The sequence below is a fragment of the Protopterus annectens genome, chromosome 14.part0, assembly GCF_019279795.1.
Source record: "Protopterus annectens isolate FY-2018-M chromosome 14.part0, PAN1.0, whole genome shotgun sequence".
Lineage (NCBI taxonomy): Eukaryota > Metazoa > Chordata > Ceratodontiformes > Protopteridae > Protopterus > Protopterus annectens.
This window is the reverse complement of record NC_056748.1, coordinates 743228236-743247959: the sequence shown is the minus strand read 5'-3', so window position 1 is coordinate 743247959 and position 19724 is coordinate 743228236. Positions and strand designations below refer to the sequence as shown.

At 43.8% G+C, this 19724-nt stretch overlaps 1 protein-coding gene across 1 annotated transcript in view; it reads right to left on the bottom strand.

Annotated features, from left to right (window-relative positions):
- The window catches only part of HIF1AN (hypoxia inducible factor 1 subunit alpha inhibitor), a 1008741-nt gene that overhangs the window by 576060 nt on the left and 412957 nt on the right, over positions 1-19724 (bottom strand). Inside the window, exon 4 of the mRNA XM_044056484.1 lies at positions 18967-19073. Within this exon, the coding sequence (XP_043912419.1) occupies positions 18967-19073 (107 nt within the window). The remainder of the gene's footprint in view (positions 1-18966; positions 19074-19724) is intronic.

The window sequence follows — 19724 nt, the reverse complement described above, 5'->3', positions numbered from 1 at the left end:
GTCATTGCTTGCCTGCATAGAGGGTAGGAGTGTGTGCCCCCTTGTTTGTTTATGTACCACATTACTGTGGTGTTGTCTGTCCTTATGATGAGCTGTCCTGGATGCAAGAAGTCCTTGAAGGCTGTCAGAGCATTTTGTACAGCTAGCATTTCTTTGATTGATGTGCAGATTCCTCTGATCTGCTGTCCATAAGCCTTGAACACACCGTCCTGCCATGTGTGCCCCCCAGGCATAGTCCGATCCGTCAGTTTGCCTGGCTGGGGGTAGGGTGAAAGGCTGACCCTTGAGGTGACAAGCCTGTGACCACCATAGAAACTCCTGTTGAAGGCAGGGAATGAGAGTTATCATTGTTTCCAAGCTGTGGCTGTGTTGAGTCCATACGCTTTTCAGGTATCATTGTAATTTACTTGTATGCAGTTTTGCAAATGGTATTAGTAGTATGCAAGATGCCATGAAGCCCAAGGCCTGCAGAATTTTTCTTGCAGGGAGTTGGGTCTTTGTTGCCATTGTTCTGTAGTATTGAGTTAATTGTAGTTGTTTGTCTGGCGTCAGATAAGCCATCTGGGCCGTTTTATTCAAGCTGGCACCCAGGAATGTCAGTTTGTGAGGGCACTAGTTTTGATTTCTGTTAGTTTACTGTGTACCCTAGGCAACTTAGAGGATGTTTTACAAAAGCCAGGTGTTGTAAAAGAATGTCCTTGCTTTCTGCTTGTATGAGACAGCCGTCCAGGTATGGGTATATTTGAATTCCCCTCTGTCTGCAGTATGCAATTACTGGTGCCAGGCATTTTGTGAAGACCCTGGGCGCAGTAGATAAGCCAAAGGGCAGTGCAGAGAATTGGCAACGGGTTGAACCTGCAATGAAACGGAGGCATCTTCTGTAATTTTGTCTGATAGGGACATGCAGGTATGCCTCCTTGAGGTCCAACGTTACTAGCCAAACTTTCTTGCCCAACATGGGAAGAAGCTGCTGTAGTGTTAGCATCTTGAATTTGGGTACTTGTAAGAAGGTGTTTAAAATTGAAAGGTACATAATGGGTCTCCAAGCATGGTCCTTTCTGGGGACTAGAAAGAGCCTTGAGTAAAATCCTTGGCCTTGCTCCTGTGCAAGTACCAGCTGGGATGGCTCTCATGTCCATGAGAGATGTAATTTGTTTTTGTGCCTCTGCCCATTGATTTTGTGGCAGGTTTGGCATTCCTTTTATCCTTGGTAAGGTTTGGAAATGGAATCTGTATCCGTGTGAGAATGTCTAGGACCCATTTGTCCTTTGTGACGATGCGTCAGTTGTCTGCAAAAAGTGTTAATTTTCCTCCCAAGGGAGCTGCCAAGAGGGTTTTGCTTGGCAGTTTGAGGTTTAAGTCATTGTGTTTGCCTTCTAGTGGTTTGGGACCTGTCTTCTCCTCCCTTCTGTGTTGAAGTGCCCCATTGGCGAGGTTTGTAAGGGATTTGTGCTTGTCCTCTGCCCCTTGGGCGCCTGTATTTACCCCTCTGTGGTCTGTCAGAAGCTGGAAAGGACCAATGTTTTGTTGGCCAATTTCTGCTGAAGCATGGGGACTGTACCTGTAAGAAATCTTTGACAGTCTGCATAGATTTTGCCTTATCCTCCATTTTCTTTAAAACCTCCTCTGCTTTAACCCCAAATATAAAACCACAAGCAACTTTATAAAAAACACCCACGAATGCCTGGTGTAATAGCTGAAACAAACTGACCAAATCCTCGGCTCGAACTGGAAGAACGAAGTTTATTGTATAACAAGAAAAAACAAACACCGAACTTCATAGGTTAAGTGCTTTCATCTGTATATAACCAGACTTCCTCAGAACATTAACAAGGTGGATCTGGAAGGTTTAAATAGCATGTTTTGGCACCAAACTCATAGGTATGAGCACTCCATCCAAAGAGACAAGCAGCTAGTTATAGAATGCCTTGTGGTTGTCTTTTGGAATCTTTATCAATTTTAATTTTGTAACTAGCTTTGGAGGATTTTATGAGGGATCTCAGCTGCTTACTGAGGCTGGTAAGGATGTTTTTTGCATCCTGGGATTTTCCTCTTTTCTGCAAAAGTTTCTTCCTTTTGTTGTAAAGTTTATGGCAGGGGACCACCAGATTGGCTTCCTTTTTTTTTGGAGGAGAGCATCTTGGTTCTATTTGGGAAGGCACGACTCATGCACGAGTGGATATGCTAGTACAGTGCCTTCGTGTAGGACTCTGCAGTCAAACTTTCAGCTCCCATCTGCATGGGTGTCATGAAGTTTGTAACTTCTGACCAGAGTAGCATGAAGTTGGCTTTGGAGAAGTTTTTTATGGAGGTTTCCTCACTAGGGGATGGGGGTGGGACGTGGATGTTAAGGGTGATTAGCTTATGGTTTGACCGGCCCAATGAGGGGGTTGACCATAGGTGTGGAGCATCGATTTCCCATGTTGGTAATGACCAGCTCTAGGATATTGGAGCCCCTGGTGGGACTATGGATTAGTTGATCCAGGGCATTGGAATTTATGAATTCCAAGAACCGTTGGGCAAAGGTGTTGGTAAACAATTAGTTTTCCCAGTTAATGACAGGGTAGTTGAAATCACCCAGTATTAAGGTGTTTGGTTGTATATTCATTTTTTCCAGCATAGTTAGAAAGGTGTAGTGAGAATCTTGGGGCATGGTGGGGGATCTGTAGCAAGCTACAATTTGGATTGCAGTCTTACCTAGTGTTAGATGCACCTGGAGAATTTCAGACGCATTGTGTTGGGCAACTAACCTGGTGGTGTGACTACAGACACTCATCCACCTTTAGTGTTTCGATCCTGGTTTGGTGGCCAAAGTGTGGTAACAGTTGTAGCCTGGTATTGCAGGAGTGCTCTATGGAGCCTTGAACCAGGTCTCCCTTACTGCACAGATATCTATGTTCTCCATTTTTTAGGAGTGCCTCGTGAGAGTGCATTTTGAGGTTTAGACTTCTAGCATTGAGTAGCATTACCTTCAGATTTTGCATGCTTGTACCTGTTACGGTGGTGGTGTTGTCCTTTGAACTTTGACTAAAAAAAAGGCACTATAGGGGTGGCAAGAGCCTTAGCCAGTAACCAGAATCCCAGGGGTGACAGGTGCAAACCATCTCTAACAAAGCATCGTGGTCTGTCGATCATGTCGTCCCAGGCAGACATACTGGATCCCCTTTGAATGTCACCAGAAGCTTAGCCAATTGTTGAAGTTAATCATTTTGTCCTTATATTGTGGTATCATTCTGGGTGAAGGCAGAATGCTTACTTAGGCCTAGGGTCATACCTGCTTGGGCCACATGATCCGAGAGCTCTTCCATGTCTCTTTTCATGTAGTCCAGGGAGGTACGTCTCAAGTCATTCACTCCAACATGGACAATGAGAGTCATATTTGCACTTCTTGTGGTGTGACTTGAGTGCAAGAGTTATGTGGCGGATCCTGGCATCCGAGAGGCAGCTCACTGTAATTTTTTCCTTGTTCAGCCAGGTTGAGTGGGATATCAGTGTGCCTGACTATAAAGTCACCTATGACTAAAGTGTTAGGTACGTTGTCTTGCCTTAAGGGCTTGTTGCTGGGTGGCACACTGGTGTTGTGAGCTATGTGACACTTTGGTTGTGATTGGTGTTTGTTTGCGTTTCAGCTTCGGAGGTCCTTGTTGCTTGGGCAGGTTACAGTTAAGGGCCTCCGCATATGTGGATTTAGTGTTGCTATGTGTGGGTGTTGGTGGTGTGAGTTTAGAAGGGCTATGTGTTGCTTGAGGTGTAACGCAGGTGTTAACCTTCTCCTCTTGACTGTCTAAGCACAATCTTGGGTGGAGAGAGCTTTGCTTCCAGTTTGGCTATGTAAGCGCATCTCTCACAGGTTGCAGTGTTGGGTGGTAGAAGGAGAGGGTTGTCTGTGTACACGAGGCAGTATGCCCAGATTCACCAAGTGGACAGGAGAAATCAATGGAAGCTGACCCTTGGACATGCCTGGCTTGGTGCTTTTTTTTTTTTTTTTTGAAAAGTACAAAAGCTGTTTTCCCTTTCCTTAGCAGGGTACTTTGCAATTATAGGCCGTTTAGTGCCTATGATTAATTTCTCCTTATTAATAAGGAGAGTTGAGTGCTTGTCTCAGTTTTAGGCTTCCTAGTGCTTTCCAGTAGGTATTAGAGCATGTGCTAGTCACAGGGATGCTTAAAGGTAAGATGAAAAAAATGGTTTATCCTAAACACTGCAGTGTGCACTAGATAAGTTAGATGTGAAAGTAGGTAACTTAAGTTTTACCTGTCTAAAAAGTTAAGTTTTAGTGGAGTCACTATTTTTAAAACAGCAAGATAGATTGAAAGGGGGTAATCACTTTTGTATTCCGGTACTATGGAATACAGTAGAATAGCCAATAAATTTAAATAGTTGAAGGGGAGTGATTTCATAAAATGATAATTTTGCGCTTACTCACACAAGCCAATGAAAGCAGAGAGGAAATGAGATATACCGTCAAATTAACATAAGAGGCAGGCAACTAGAAAGACAGTGGTATTTAAGAACACGACAGTGACGGGGGGGGGGGGGTTCTGCCTCACTCACAAGAGACAGAGTTGTGGTGTCTTTTGAAGTTTTAATATGCAGTTAAAAACAGAACATAAGCAAAACACAAGGTAAAGAAAACAAATCACAGCACTCAAAATATAAAAAGGCAATAAACTATAATAAAATACAACAAATAAAAAGCAAACCAACCTTTTGTTTCTGTGACATGGCAGCTTGAGCATGTGCTGTGGTCGTCAGTTTTCTAGGCATAGTGTGAACTCTGGGCCTGAGAAACTCAGTAAATTTAGTAAAAAATGAAGAGGTCGGTTTAATACGAACATCGGAAGGTTGGAATACACCCTCAGAAGCCGGTATCTGCACAGCGGCTCTGGGCCCATCCAAGGTATAGACATCCGCAGGTTCCATAGTCAAAGAAGCAACTCGTGGCATACCGGACTCCGAATGGGACTCAGCAGAGGCCTAAAAATCTGTAGAAGTGGGTGTCAGGGGCTGCGAAGGTGCAAAGGCACCTCACGGAGTACCGGCCTATGCGGTCTGTCCCTATCTTTATCCTTACGTATTTTTTGGAAGATCGGTAGCATGATGGCTTATCGAAGCCATTTCGGAATATGGAGAACAAGAGCGAAAGAATTTAATGACAAAGATAACCCCGATGACAAACAGTTCGGGCGTTAAATAAGGCACAAAACAGACAGTGAGGAATGTCATGGTCTGGGCCTAAACAGGTGACGCAATAAGAATGAAAATTTCCGAGAGGTATTTGCTATCCACAGGCAAGACAATTGTTAACTTTTTCTGACATCGGTTAGAGCAAGAAAAAAGGATCCCCAACGGGGTACTTGGCTTTATAAGACTTCAGGCTTGAAACTCGAAAAATGAAAATTTCAGGTTGCGGCAGACCGGCACTTGCGAACTGCTTCGGTGTCCTGCACGGGAAGAAAAGATGATGTAATGGTGTCGGCTGCATGTTTTATACCCCTGACATCATGGAAGAGGTGACAGCATCCGAAGCAGAAATCCCAAGACTCTGGTATTCAGGCCGACTGAGGGCTACCTGCAGGCAGACAAACCCAACTGTGATGCCTGCAACAGTGAAACATGAAGAGCATCAGCTGGTTCCCACCTGGAGGTTTAGGAATCTCCAGGGCTCAACTATTTTTATATGCAAGTACTCAAAGTAGAATCGACTGCACTGTAATCACTCAATGCGTTTCATTCTTTTACAAATTGATTCAGACTGCGGTCATGGGTCTTTTTGGGTGCTATGACAGAGTAAAATTCTAGACCCTTTCGTCTGATGGAACCTCCCGGATAACTCCTTTTTGTACAAGACTTCTGCACCTCCTGTTGAGACAGCCTGTCTTGGGATGGTACTAATAACAGATGAGAGCATGGGTGCTTTAAAAATGGTATAGAACAGCCACAGGATATAATTTACCTGATCCATCCGTCTTGCATGTCGGTCGGCCCATGCAAAGACTGCATCCACAGTGGGAAAAGTCAGGCAGCCAGATTTCATATTGTCAGAATTCTTGAAAAGATCTCGTAAATTTCTTTGCTGGTGTGGACCACCTTTACCTCTTGAGCAACAGTTAGAGAAGGATCCCACACACCACAAGATCCTCTACTGTAGTGCTGTCTTTGCTATACTGTTAGAGTTTTTGCACCAGTTTGATTACTTTGAAGGGATTTTCAAGTTTCTGAAAACTTAACTCCAACAGCTGGGAGCATCTGTCCTCTTCCTCACACTGCAACACTATCTTTTTACATAAACAAGGAAAATCTGTCAAAAGGAGGATGCCATGAAGTGCTCCATAAAATTGATAAGGCATAGCCAGGCCTTTTGATGGATCACAGTGACTGAACCAGGTGCTATGGTTGCTCCATTTGATGCATTACCTAAAGGTAGATGTGCAACTACCAAAACACTGGATCTTTTCATTCCCATCTGTCCAGTATGACTTACGAGTTCTCCAGGGGTTGCCAAATCCATCCCGGCAAAGCTAGTGCTCCAGCATTGAACTCATTCAAAAATTATTTTCCTATAATGCCTTTGTCTGTGCGGAGATACCTCAAATCGCGTTTGGTGCCAAACGGTGAAAAAGGATTCAAGGTAGTACATGACAAAGGGGAAATGCCCTTTAGATCTTAAAGGTGGCAATCTGGTAGGAGAAACAGAGGGAAGGTTGTCCATCAGACAGACATAACAAAGGCTCCATCATTATTTTAAGTATTTAAAGAATAATTGCGCAAAATCTTACTATAACCGTAGATGTCCTTTCTCTTCCATGTTGCACAATTCCAACAGTTGGGTTTCCTCTCTTTAGACCTTAGGGCATCTGGATTTGCCCCTTTGAGCTCTGTCTGACACAGGAAAGGACCAATTTTTTGTAGGCCAGTGTCTACTATATCTAGGTGGCTGCACTTGTAAGAAATCTAACAGTTTGCACGGACTTAGCTTTATCTTCCATTTTCTTTAAAACCTCTTCTGCCTGAACACCAAACAGAGAATCATGCTGTAAAGATGCATCTAGCAATTTAGCTTTAATATGATCAGGCATATTTTGTTCCTTTAACCAGGCATGCCTCCTAATCACAGATCCAGTAAGTGTGGCCCTGCAGGAGGCCTCTAAAGAATAAAAACCACATTGCAAAGTATGCTTTCCAACTTGTTCAGCTGCATGCAATAATTTCTGCAATTTCTTATTTTCTGCACATTCTGAAATCATCATTTTCTGTTACGGCAATCCCATAACATGATGTTGGTATTTAAGCTTATGAAATTGGTAGTTTAAGGCCCCGATTGCCAAGGTTGCAGATGTATAAACCTTTTTTTCCCCATCTGTCCAGTGCCCTTGAATCTCTGTCAGAGAGGGTAGGGTTTTTTGCTGTTGAGGCCTTAACTCCCTTTGGACCCTGTGAAATAGTTTCAGGATCAGCAGCAGGGCTTCTAAATAAAAATTTATGAGAGTCAGGGACCCTGTAATACCGGTCAGGCTTACTGGAAGCCAGAGGTAAGGAGTCAGGGGTCAGGCTCGACTCCTAAAACACATCATCCACAATGTCTAAAACAGGAGGAATGGCTAAAGGCTTGTGCTAAGGGAGAAGAAGAAAATCCCTGAGCCTCTTTGATTCTGAGATGTCTGGACTCTCCCAGTGAAAATGCTCCCTCAAAGTATGCAAGGTTTCTCCAAATGAATAATCCTCAGGAGGAGATGCAGATGGAATAGATTCCTCAGCATCAGAATTCCTCATAGGGAGGTATAGATAATGCCTGATCAGAAGAGGAATCAGAAGAAACAGAAACCTGATCTGAAGATTCATAGTCAGTGTCTTGCCTAGGCCTCAAACTGGAGGGGGATGGGTAATAAGGTCTTTGTTTTTTAGGCATAGAGGCCTGTGCATGTGGCTCAGGCGTCTTTTTATTTGTTTTAGAAGATGTCTTTGCCTTTGGTTTTGCAGCTTTAGGTTTGATATAAAAATCTTGAGGTCTGAATAAAACCTCAGAAGCCGGTGCCTGCTCAGCGGCTCCGGACCCATCCGAGGGAGATACATCCATCAGTCCAATACCTTGAGTATCTTGCAGCATGCCAGACTCTACATGGGTGTCAGTAGAAGCCTGCGGCTCAAAGATAGCGGGTATCAAGGGCTGCGAAAGTGCCTCACTGAGTACCGGCGAATCGGCGACTGGCTTAGAAGCTTTGTTGTCAGTTTTGGATCTCGACTGCCTTTCTCTGTCCTTTTCTTCGTGTTTTTTTATGGACTCCAGTAGTCTGATTGCTATGCGACGACATTTCTGGGTAGTTCAATCGGTTTCCAAAATACTTTGATGCAAAAATATACAGACGCTTAATAGTGCATTGGTTGAATCTAGCACAAAACCAACAGCCAGGCACGTTGTGGTCAGGTCCTACGCAAGGAATACAGTATAAATGGAAATCCTTATGAGGTATTTGCTTCTCACAAGCAATACAATTATTAACTTTTTCTGACATCGTTAAAAAGCAAGAAAAAAAGTTTCCCCAACGGGGTACTTGGCTTTAGTGAAGACTTCGGTTCTGAAACTCAAACACGAATATTTCAGTAGTCGGCCAACCGGCACTTGTGAAATGCTTCTGCTTAGAGCACCGCGCGGCAAGAAAGACTAAAGAAAATGGCGTCGGCTGCATGTTTTATACCCCTGACGACCTGACATCATGACGTCATGGAAGAGAAGACAGCAACCGACGCAAGACCCAAGACTTTGGAATTCAGGCCGACTGAGGGCAACCTGCCAGTAGATTACCCAAATGTAATGACTGCAACAGTGAAACATGAAGAAAGTACAGTTTTGTACCTACCATAAATGTAGATGTCCGAACAGGATAGCATCTGCAGTCATAACAAATGGGTTGTCCTGTCGTCAGGCAGCCCTTCGGTCGGCCGGATTCCAAAGTCTGGGTCTGGCCTCGGCTGGTGTCGCACTTCACCAGACGTCATCTCTGCTGGTCTTCGGGTATGAAGGCATCAGCCGACGCCATTTTCCTCAGTGTTTCTTGCCCCAGATGCCAGTTGCCCTCTTGGAAAGCTAAATTTTGGATGAATGCCAATGTTTCCAAAAAAGTAGAAGGCAAACACAAAAAATAAGCATGTATGTACATATATACAAACAAATACACCATAAGAGATCCCCCCCCCAGCTAGCTATTAGGAGGGTAAATACCCTAGGAGTACCACAGAGGGGAAGGAGGGTGGGTAATCCTGACTGCAGATGCTATCCTGTTCGGACATCTACATTTATGGTAGGTACAAAACTGTACTATGTCCTTCAAGGATGCATCTGCAGTCATAACAAATGGGTAGAATACCATAGCCAAACTAGGGGAGGAGGAAATAGAATTATGGTGTAGTTAGGATCCCTTGCAGTACAGCAGAGGCAAACCCTGCTCGGGATCTAGAGTATAGAGGTAAATTATAATGCTTGGCAAATGTATGCACGGAGGTCCAAGTAGCCGCCTCAATAATGTCCTTTGTAGCCACTCCTCGTAAGAAAGCTGTGGTAGTGGCTGTAGCCCTTGTAGAGTGAGGTCTTATGTTCTGTGGAATTGGCTTTTCATGGTAGGAGTAACAGAATCTTATGCAATTTCCTATCCACTTGGAGATTGTCTGTTTGGAGATTGCTTTTCCTTCCCTTCCTGTTGCATAGGCTACTAGAAGCTGGTCAGTTTTTCTATTGCCCTTGGTTCTGTCCAGGTAGTAGCGCAACTGTCTATGTACATCCAAGGTATGCAGCAGTCTTTCCCCTGTTCTGTGGATTGGGAAAGAAGGTAGGTAGGTGGATTGCCTGGTTTAGAGACACTCTGGATACCACCTTAGGCATAAATGTAGGATTAGTTCTCATGGATACTCTATCTTGATGGAAGATTAGGAAGGGTTGTACTGCCATTAAGGCCTGTAGTTCGAAACCCTTCTTGCTGAGGTAATTGCCAGTAGGAAAGCAGTTTTCCAGGATAGGTGTTGAAGATCTGCTGTTGCTGCTGGTTCGAATGGAGGGAGTGTCAATTTTTCTAGCACAAAGTTCAAGTCCCATGCTGGTAATGGTGGTTTCCTAGGAGGTTTTACATTCTTGATTCCTCTGAGGAACTGCCTGAGTAGAGGATGTGCGAAGACAGGGGATCAAGCTGTATTCTGCAGAAATAGCTGATGCATGTATCTTGATGGAGGAATAGGACAGGCCTGTATGGAGAAGCTCTGCCAAATACTCCAGGATGTTGGCAATATCTACCTTTGACACATCTTTTCCTCTTGCAGTGCTCCAAATGACAAACCTTTTCCATTTCCCTGCATAGTTCCTTCTTGTCGAAGGTCTGCGGGCCTCCAGGATAATGTCTTTAACCCTTTGGGATAAATCTGGGTTAGTTGCTGTTATGTAATGTTCCAGGCAGTCAGTTGTAGAGTTTTTAGATTTGGATGCATGATGTTGTAGTTGTTCTGAGTTAACATCAAAGGCATCAGGGGTAGTGTCCACGTTCTGTTCCGAGACATGCTCCTAAGCAATGGATACCAGTGTTGTCTTGGCCAATTTGGAGCTATCAGAATTATCCTTGGACGCTCCTCTTTGATTTTCAGTAGTACCTTGTGCATCAAGGGAAGAGGTGGAAATGCATATGCCGTCAGACCTTTCCAACTGAAGGATAGAGAGTCCACCTTCCATGCAAGTGGGTGGTATGTCCTTGTGCAGAATTTCTTGAGCTGGTGATTGAGTGGGGATGTGAATAGGTCTATTTGTGGCATTCCCCATTTCTGTGTGATGGCCTTGAAGATGTCCGGGTGTAGCATCCATTCGTGAGCATCCGAGGTTGTTCTGCTTAACATGTCTGCTAGGATGTTTTCTTTTCCCCGTACAAATATTGCCTGTAACTGAATGTTGTAGCTCAGAGCCATATTCCATAGGTCCAGAGTCATTCGGCATAGGGGGTATGAATGAGTGCCTCCCTGTTTGTTGATGTACCACATGACTGTGGTGTTGTCTGTCCTTATCAAATGGCCTTCTTTGAGGAATGGTCTGAAATTCTGGATTGCTAGTTTTACTGCCAGCATTTCATTTTGATTTATGTGCAGGTGCAGTTGATCTGGGGTCCATAATCCTTGTATGCATTTGTCCAGCATGTGGGCCCCCCAACCTAGGTCTGAGGCGTCCGTTGTGATGGTTTTGCTTGCTTGAAAGTTTTGGAAGGACAAGCCTGGGTTTGACTGGCATGCTTGAGCCCACCATAGGAACTCTTGTTTCAGGCATGGGATTAGTGGAATTTCGGTTTCTAAGCTGTGCCTGTGTTGAGACCATAAATTCTTTAGGTACCACTGTAGTTTTCTCATATGCAGTCTGGCATGGGGGACCAGGATTATGCATGATGCCATGAAGCCCAAGGCCTGCAGTACTTTCCTTGCTGTTAGTTTGTTCTGCTTTGTTAATGCCAAGAAGTAAAGAGGAGTTGTTCTTGTTTTTCTGCAGTTAGGAATGCCATCTGCTTTACTGTGTCCAATTCTGCACCCAAGAATGTTCTTGTTTGGGATGGTATTAGTCTTGACTTTTTTAAATTGACTGCGTATCCCAGGGCTTGTAGTAAGCAAATGACTCTTTGTAAGTCTTTTGTCAGCTTGCTTTTGTTGTCCGCTTGTATCAGGCAGTCGTCCAGGTATGGATAAATTTGGATTCCCTGTAGCCTGCAATGAGCGATTACTGATGCCAGGCATTTTGTGAATACTCTGGGCGCAGTAGATAAGCCAAAGGGCAATGCTGAGAATTGATAATGCTCTGATCCTGCAAGAAATCTGAGGTATCTTCTGCAATTTGGTCGTATGGGGACGTGCAGGTATGCCTCCTTGAGATCTAGAGTTACCAGCCAACACTCCTTGCCCAGCATGGGAAGAAGTTGCTGCAAGGTCAGCATTTTGAATTTTGGAACAATGATGAATGTGTTTAAGGTGGACAGGTCGAGAATAGGTCTCCAACTTTTCTCTTTTCTTTGTACTAGGAAGAGTCTGGAGTAGAATCCTTTGCCCTGCTCTGTTGGTGGTACTCTTTCCACAGCTCTCATTTTTGTTAATTGAGCTATCTGTTTTAGAGCTTCTGTTTTCTGATTTGGAGGTAGGTTTGGCATTCCTCTTTTTATTGGTAAGGTGTGGAAATGAAACCTGTAGCCTCGGTCTATAGTCTGCAAAATCCACTTGTCTTTTGTGATATAGTGGCAATTTTTTGAAAATAAGGCTAACTTTCCGCCTAAGGGTGCTGATATTTGTTCCCTGGTAGGCGGTGTCAGAGCCAAGTCACTGTGATTGCCCTGTTGCAGTGGCAGTGGTTGTGGTTGTGTCTGTGCCTCGCTGGTTGTTGCCTTGCCACTGGCGTCCTCTGTAGGCACCTCCTCTGGATTGATTTCTGCCTCTGGAACGTCTATTCCTGCCTCTCTGAGATTTAGAGGAGTCTGGAAAGGACCAATTTTTGGAAGGCCAGTTCCTGCTAAACCTTGGGGGCTGAACCTGTAAGAAATCTTTAACTGTTTGTACAGATTTTGCCTTCTCTTCCATTTTCTTCATTACTTTCTGGGCAGGAGAACCAAATAGACTGGCCTTATCCATAGGAGCATCTAACAGCTTTGCTTTAACATGATCCGGCAAGACCTGTTCTTTCAACCATGCATGCCTTCTTATAACTGTGCCAGTCATGGCTGATCTAAATGAAGCCTCCAGTGCATCATAGCCACATTTTAAAGAATGGTTACTAACCTGCTGAATGTTATTCACCATTTCTAGAACATATTTCTTATCTAAGGAATCATCAGAGGACAGTTTCTTAGTTAACTGATCAAGCATAAACTCTTGGTATTGGATCATATGAAACTGACAGTTCAAAGCTCTAGCTGAGAGAGTAGCAGAGGTGTAAACTTTTACCCCATCTCTCTAAGGACCTGGATTCCCTTTCAGAAGGGAGAGGGTTTTGCTGAGGTCGGCTACTGCCTTAGGCCCCTGGGAGATAGTCTCAGGATCTGCAAGTGGGGCCTTGTATAGGTGGTGATGAGTGTCCGGTACCCTGTAAAACCTATCGGGTTTGGCAGGGGCTGGAGGTAAAGTATCAGGAGCAGTGCAAACATCATTAAATGCATCATCCACAACAGGAAGAACTGGAGGTATAGCTAAGGGCCTATGTTGTGGTAAGTGTAGAAAGGTCCTAAGCCTTTTTCTTGAATCTGAGAAATCTTGTCCCTGCCATTGGAATTGCTCTCTCATGGCATGTAAGGTTTCTCCAAAGGAAAATTCCTCTGGTGGAGAGGCAGATGGAATAGATTCTTCAGCATCGGAATCTTCATAAGTAGAAAAAGGAGCCTCTGGATGGTCTGTAATGTCTGAATCATCCGAAGAATCATCTGAGGACACTGGCTCTGGGGGCTCTGCTCTAGGTCTCTTTTCAGGAGGCTGAGAGGCCCTGTCTGGGTGAGATCGGGATCCCCTTATTAAAGAGATGAGATCCTCTGCCAGAGTAAGCATTTGAGAACTAGAACTGGGCCTGTGTGAGGGGGGCTTAACAGGCACTGCTTTAGCAGTTTTGGCTGCTTTAGCCCTGGCAAAGGCCTTAATAGACATGGCTGCAGGAGGCCTAGCAGCACCACGTGCTGGGGTAGAGACATCCAAAGGGATGGTGTCCGATAATTCTAAAGGAACCACATTAGTAGACAAAACTTCAGAGGCCGATTCAACTAGGGTAGCAGGGGCCTCGGTAGTAGTCATGGATTCGGCTGAAGATGGACCCGTTTGCTCGGTCTTTTTCTTTGCGTTTTTTAACAATTTGAGAAGTCGGAGGATCCGACGGCATAATGTACGCAAAATCTGAGCCGAAAAACTGTTCAGCAAACTCCGACCGACGCCTAAGCGTTCGTCGGTTGAAGGAAGCACAGGCTAAACAGGCTGCTACGTCGTGGTCTGGGCCTAAACAAGGTAAGCAGTAAGAGTGGAAATCTTTATGAGGTATTTGTTTCCCACAAGTTAAACAGTTATTTACTTTTTCTGACATCGGCTGAGGCAAGAAAGAGTCCCCAACGGGGTACTTAGCTTTTTAGAAGTCTTTGAAGTAGTATTCGGTAGTAGTAATCTCTGGATCTGACCGACCGGCACTTGCGAACAGCTTCTGCTTCGGGCGCCACGCGGCAAGAAAGACTGAGGAAAATGGCGTCGGCTGATGCCTTTATACCCGAAGACCAGCAGAGATGACGTCGGGTGAAGTGCGACACCAGCCGAGGCCAGACCCAGACTTTGGAATCCGGCCGACCGAAGGGCTGCCTGACGACAGGACAACCCATTTGTTATGACTGCAGATGCATCCTTGAAGGACATCATCCGATAGCAAGGTACATCATGGTCAGGGCCTAGGCAAGGAATACAGTACGAATGGAAAGTTTTATGAGGTATTTGCTTTCCACAAGAAATAAAATTGACTTTTGCTGACAATGGTTTAGAGCAAGAAAAAGTTTACCCAACGGGGTACTTAGCTTTAGTTGAAGACTTTGGTTCTGCAACCCGAAAATGAAAATTTCAGGAGTCGGCCGACCGGCACTTGCATATTGCTTCTGCTTCCAGCACCGCACTGCAAGAAAGACTGATGTAATGGCGTCAGCTGCAGGTTTTATACCAGACTACTGGATGACACGAAAGATGAGACAGCAACCAACACAGGACCCAAGACTTTGATAAACAGGCCGGTTGAGGGCTACTGCAAGCAGATGACCCAAATGTGATGACTGCAACAGTGAAACAAATGTTCAAACAGTAACCAATGTCTAACAAAAGAACTCAGAAAAAACATATACATAAATAAATGTATGAAGAAACAGTCCCCAATAACCAGAAACTACAAACCTACGCTTGCAACCACCACAAGAAAACATGTCAACATCTCCAAAAGGATAGGAAAAGGTAGGAGAAAAACTGAAAAAAACAAGCAACAGAGAAAATGCATCCACAAGACTGAAGGTTGCAAACCCCAAAAAGGATTTAAGACAAATTTGTCATTTATCAGAACAACCAACAGCTGAGCCTTAAAAACAAAGTTTGTCCTCTAGCACTGTAAATGAGATGTGAGGGCAGTTAGAGCGGGAACTTGAGCCTTGGAGCTGAAGGTCTGAAGTTACTGGCCTCAGATCAGTACAGATCTGATACACCCATCTGTTAAGGCAGATGGAAAAAAACATCATAAGATCCCTGTCGATCCTCAGAGTCAGTGTATGAAGTGCCTTCTCTTACATACACTCTTTCTTGGATTGTCAGGGGGTATGGCTAGATGCCACAGAGGATTCCTCCCTCACATTTAACAGTGCTTTTAAGGCCTGGCCTATAACTCTGACCCATGGATGCATGCTGGGGCTAAGACATGGAAGATAGGGAGTCATGGGGTGGAGCAGACCTCATAGTCTGCATGTCCAACCTGAATAATCCTTAAAACCTGAAAAGCTGTACCAACTTCAGTCAGATCTCAGGAATCAACTAAAGTAACTGGATCAAGTTATCCCAAGGGAGATACAAGTGCCACCCAAGAAGGGTATCCCAAAAGCAAAAAAGACAGAATGCTTCAAGAAGTGAGATCAGTGTTGATGTCTTGAAGGCCAAGGTACTGACAAGGGTTAGGATTAGCAAGTGTTAGTAAGTTTGGCAGGGGGCTTTGCCTATATGCTCCATATTAGTAATACATTCAAACCCTAATGCTGTACTCTACTTTTCAAAACCAGTTTCTGTAACACAGCCACTAATCTAGACAGCTTTGGACACGGACACACACACAGACACACACACACCTATGCCCTCACTTAACCCTAACCTGTTCCTCCTACATGTGCAAATACACACCTAACCCATAATACCAAAACGTTGAGAATATCCAAAGGTTTTGGCACTACAAATCCACACTTACCATACCTCAAATATCTGATGTTATGATGATCTGAAATGTTACAGTTTCGATAAATCAATCAACTGCATTTCACAGTCACTATCAATCAGCAGATGAATTAATAGAGTGAATGGCAACCATATTAAAAAATGACTGCCATTTCTTGAAGGAACTGTTGTAGCAGTGATCATTCTGATAAAGAAATGGCCAGCATCAGAATCCCTTACTTGTTTTCCTTTTTAATTCCAATTTTATTTATTAAAGTTTTTTAACTTTTTTTTTTTGTTTTAGTTAAGATCTGACATTTTATGTCTGCTTTATACGGTAGAGTGAACAATAATCATCTGTTTGATCTGTAATTTTAAAATCTTAAACTTTAAACCCACCAAATAAACGCATCTGTTATTTGGGATGGTGAGGATCAGCAAGGACCCACACTACTGGCCCACCCCCATTTCCATTCAAATGAGGTATATTTCAAGCACAAATCCAGAAATAGCATCTAAAAAAAAAACAGCCTTTTAGACTCTCTACTACAAAGAAAATCCTTATAACCAGGGGAAACCTTTGTAATATCATAAAGTTGTTAAAACAAGGACACTCATCCATCACAGAAAAAATATTTTTTTAAAAATAAATGCACCTGTTATTCCTCCTACAGGTAGGGCTGCTGCAAGACTTACCAGGTTGATTAGTTTGTTGTTCTATCCAGTTTTAGTAAGACAAGTACAGCTACAACACATGCTTCTTTTTCTAACAAGTGCTTAGTGGAATAGCTTTGTGTGTCCCTCCTGGCAAAGTGTCTGTAACCTTCATATTCATTCATTCAATCAATCATTTCCCCTTTCCAACAGTACTCCAGTATGTCCCTTTCTCCAACAGGGTTATCCATCCCCTTTGAGTAACCCTTCAGGCTTTGCTCTCTCAATCTATGTAACGCCATGGAGAGACAAAGCCAAGCAGGCAGATCCTAATTGTAATGAATGCAGAAACTCCATAATGTTTCCACAGGTAGCATGCAAAGACACCCATTATAACCATATTGCCATTTATGCAACATTAGGATCTACACTCTCCCGCAAACAGTATGACAGCCACAAGTGTTAGTTCCCCTCAACTCCACAAGATGCTTTCGTACAGTACAGCCATGAACTATCCCTCCTGATGAATGCAAGCAAGCCACTGGCCTCAAGTTTTTCTTTCCTGGCAGAACCTCCCAGCAGCAGTGTTGCGAGATTAATCTCGATTCATCTGCAGTGGGCCAACTTCCCTGAAGTAAGACATTACAATTCTTAACTGACTCCTCCTCTTTGCCTATACCCTTTATGAGGAAAGGCCGAAGCCAAAACTGCAGCATACATACAGAGATGCATGCAACTGTTCTAGCACAAAGGGGAGTGTCACGATATACAAGGATATATCACAAGGGTGGGGCCACAACTGACCCTGGGAACTACTGACCAATAAGCCTGACCAGTCTGATCTGTAAGGCTATGGAGCGAATCATTATGGAACTCAAATGGAGAGATTGGGAACCTCCAGTCACTAGACCCCACACAGTTCGGCTTCATCAAGGGCAGATCATGCCTTCTGAACCTTGTGGATTTCTTTGAGACAGTTACTCAGGCTATAGATAAGGGAAAGGAGGTACACACGGCTTACCTTGACCTTGCAAAAGCATTTGACACCATTCCCCATTCAGGTATTATTGATAAGCTCACCAGCCTGGGCATAAACCCTTACGTCACAAGATGGATCGCAAATTGGCTCTCGACAGATCCCATAAGGTAAGAGTAGCGGGATCTATGTCCGAATCCAGACCAGTAACGAGTGGTGTGCCTCAGGGCTCTGTCCTGGGGCCCCTCCTGTTTGGCATATACTTCACAGAAGTACAGGCAAGCACAGAAGGGCTGTGGCTGACTAAGTTTGCAGACGACTGCAAACTGGGTTCTATAAGAGAGTCTCCGGCCGACATGGAGATCCTCCAGAAGGGCCTAAATGAGACTGATGCATGGTGTCAAGCCATGGTCTCAAGCTAAATGCAAAAAAATGCGTAGTAATCCCCTTTGGAAAAAACACAGTACCCGCAAACTACAACATAGGAGGTAATCCCCTGAAATCTGAAGAAGAAATAAGGGATCTAGGGACCCAAGTAGATAGTCAGCTTTACTTTGATAACCATGTTGCCAAAGTAGTTAGAAAATCCTTCTATGTGACCCATCTGATCATGAAAGGGTTCGCATTAAGATCTAAGGATATAATGGTGCCCCCTCTACTCTTCCCTCATCAGACTCATTATGGAATACAATGCACCAATTGGAATGTACCTGGCTAGACATCTCCAGCAGCTGGAGAGACCACAGAGGTATCTAACCAAGAGGATTACTGGCCCCAAACAGTTGCCCTATGCAGCACGATTGAAAAAGCTAAGACTGTTCTCTGTTGCATACCGCTTTCTCAGAGGTGATCTCTGTCTAACGTACAGAGCCATGTCCAATCCAGAATTGTTGAACATGCTCCATCTTAGCAAAACCAAATCTACTCTAGCTACACGCTCTAGGGATATAAACCTCAACACAACAATAAATAGAACATGCTGGAGGGATAGATTCCCTTCGCAGAGACTTCCCTTACTATGGAACAGGGTTCTGATCTACATAAGACAGATTCCCTCACTATCACTCTTCAAGAGGAACCTTGATGAGTGGATGGGTAACAAAAAGTTCACACCGGGGATCACACCAACAGCACTACTAGATAGGGGCCAAGGGTACTAGCTGCTAGTACAAGGGTCTAGGGAACTGCTAAAGGGGCGGTGAATACCACACAATGTGGCTGGGCTAATATATGCCTTTGGGCAGATAGCCCAGTACCAACCTATGAACCTATATGTAGATCTCAAAGTGAAATGCCATTATATTCACTCTAATACATCAGCAAAGCTGATCCCCCTGTACCTCTCATTCACATCCACACACCACCACCATCTAAAAAAATGCGAAGTGCAGTACATGTTAGAGTAAAAATTTCCTTACCAGTACATGGGGATATACAGTACGTCTCCTGGTCCCACCACAGTTTCATAACCAACTATATTCCTGAACTTAGGAAATCTTTCATAATCAGGATTTTCAAAATCAACCTGTGGAAACAATGTATGAACAAGAAGGTAATGTTCTCTTCAGAACTTAAAACAAATGCATTTTAATTCAGTGGCTCTCTTTCACCAAGCAATACTACTTTAAAAAAATGTGCTTCCTGACATGTGTATCAGGCAGCCCAATATCCAGGTAGTACAGCTGTTAGGAGCTTACCCTAACTGTGGAGATTTGATTATCTTCACAGATGCAGTAGTAATAATTATTTTGTTTGTTTACTGGGTAATGTCCGACTGGGCATGAAGCCCATTTTCAGCAGAGGCCCGGGAAGAAAAGCTCCATATATACAAATAGATAGTATTAAACAATCAAACTGAACATGTATTAATCAACTTACAAAGCAAGTCAGTAAATAAATTAATTGCATTATATATTTAACAATTAAATTAAAAAATTTAACAAAAAATGCTAGTTAGTGAGGACAACTGGCCGCATGAGTTAGTGAGAACAGGTCCCTATCATAAAATTGAAGTTTTAAAACTTCGAATCATTAAAGGTAGAACCCTAATGATCGAAGTTTTAAAACTTTGCATCTTACAACAGAGATCACCGTATAGCACAGAAAGGGAACATTTCCCCTTTCTGTACTGTAGTGCAATCTCGGAGTTGGTATATTTAAGTAGTGGGGGTGTGGG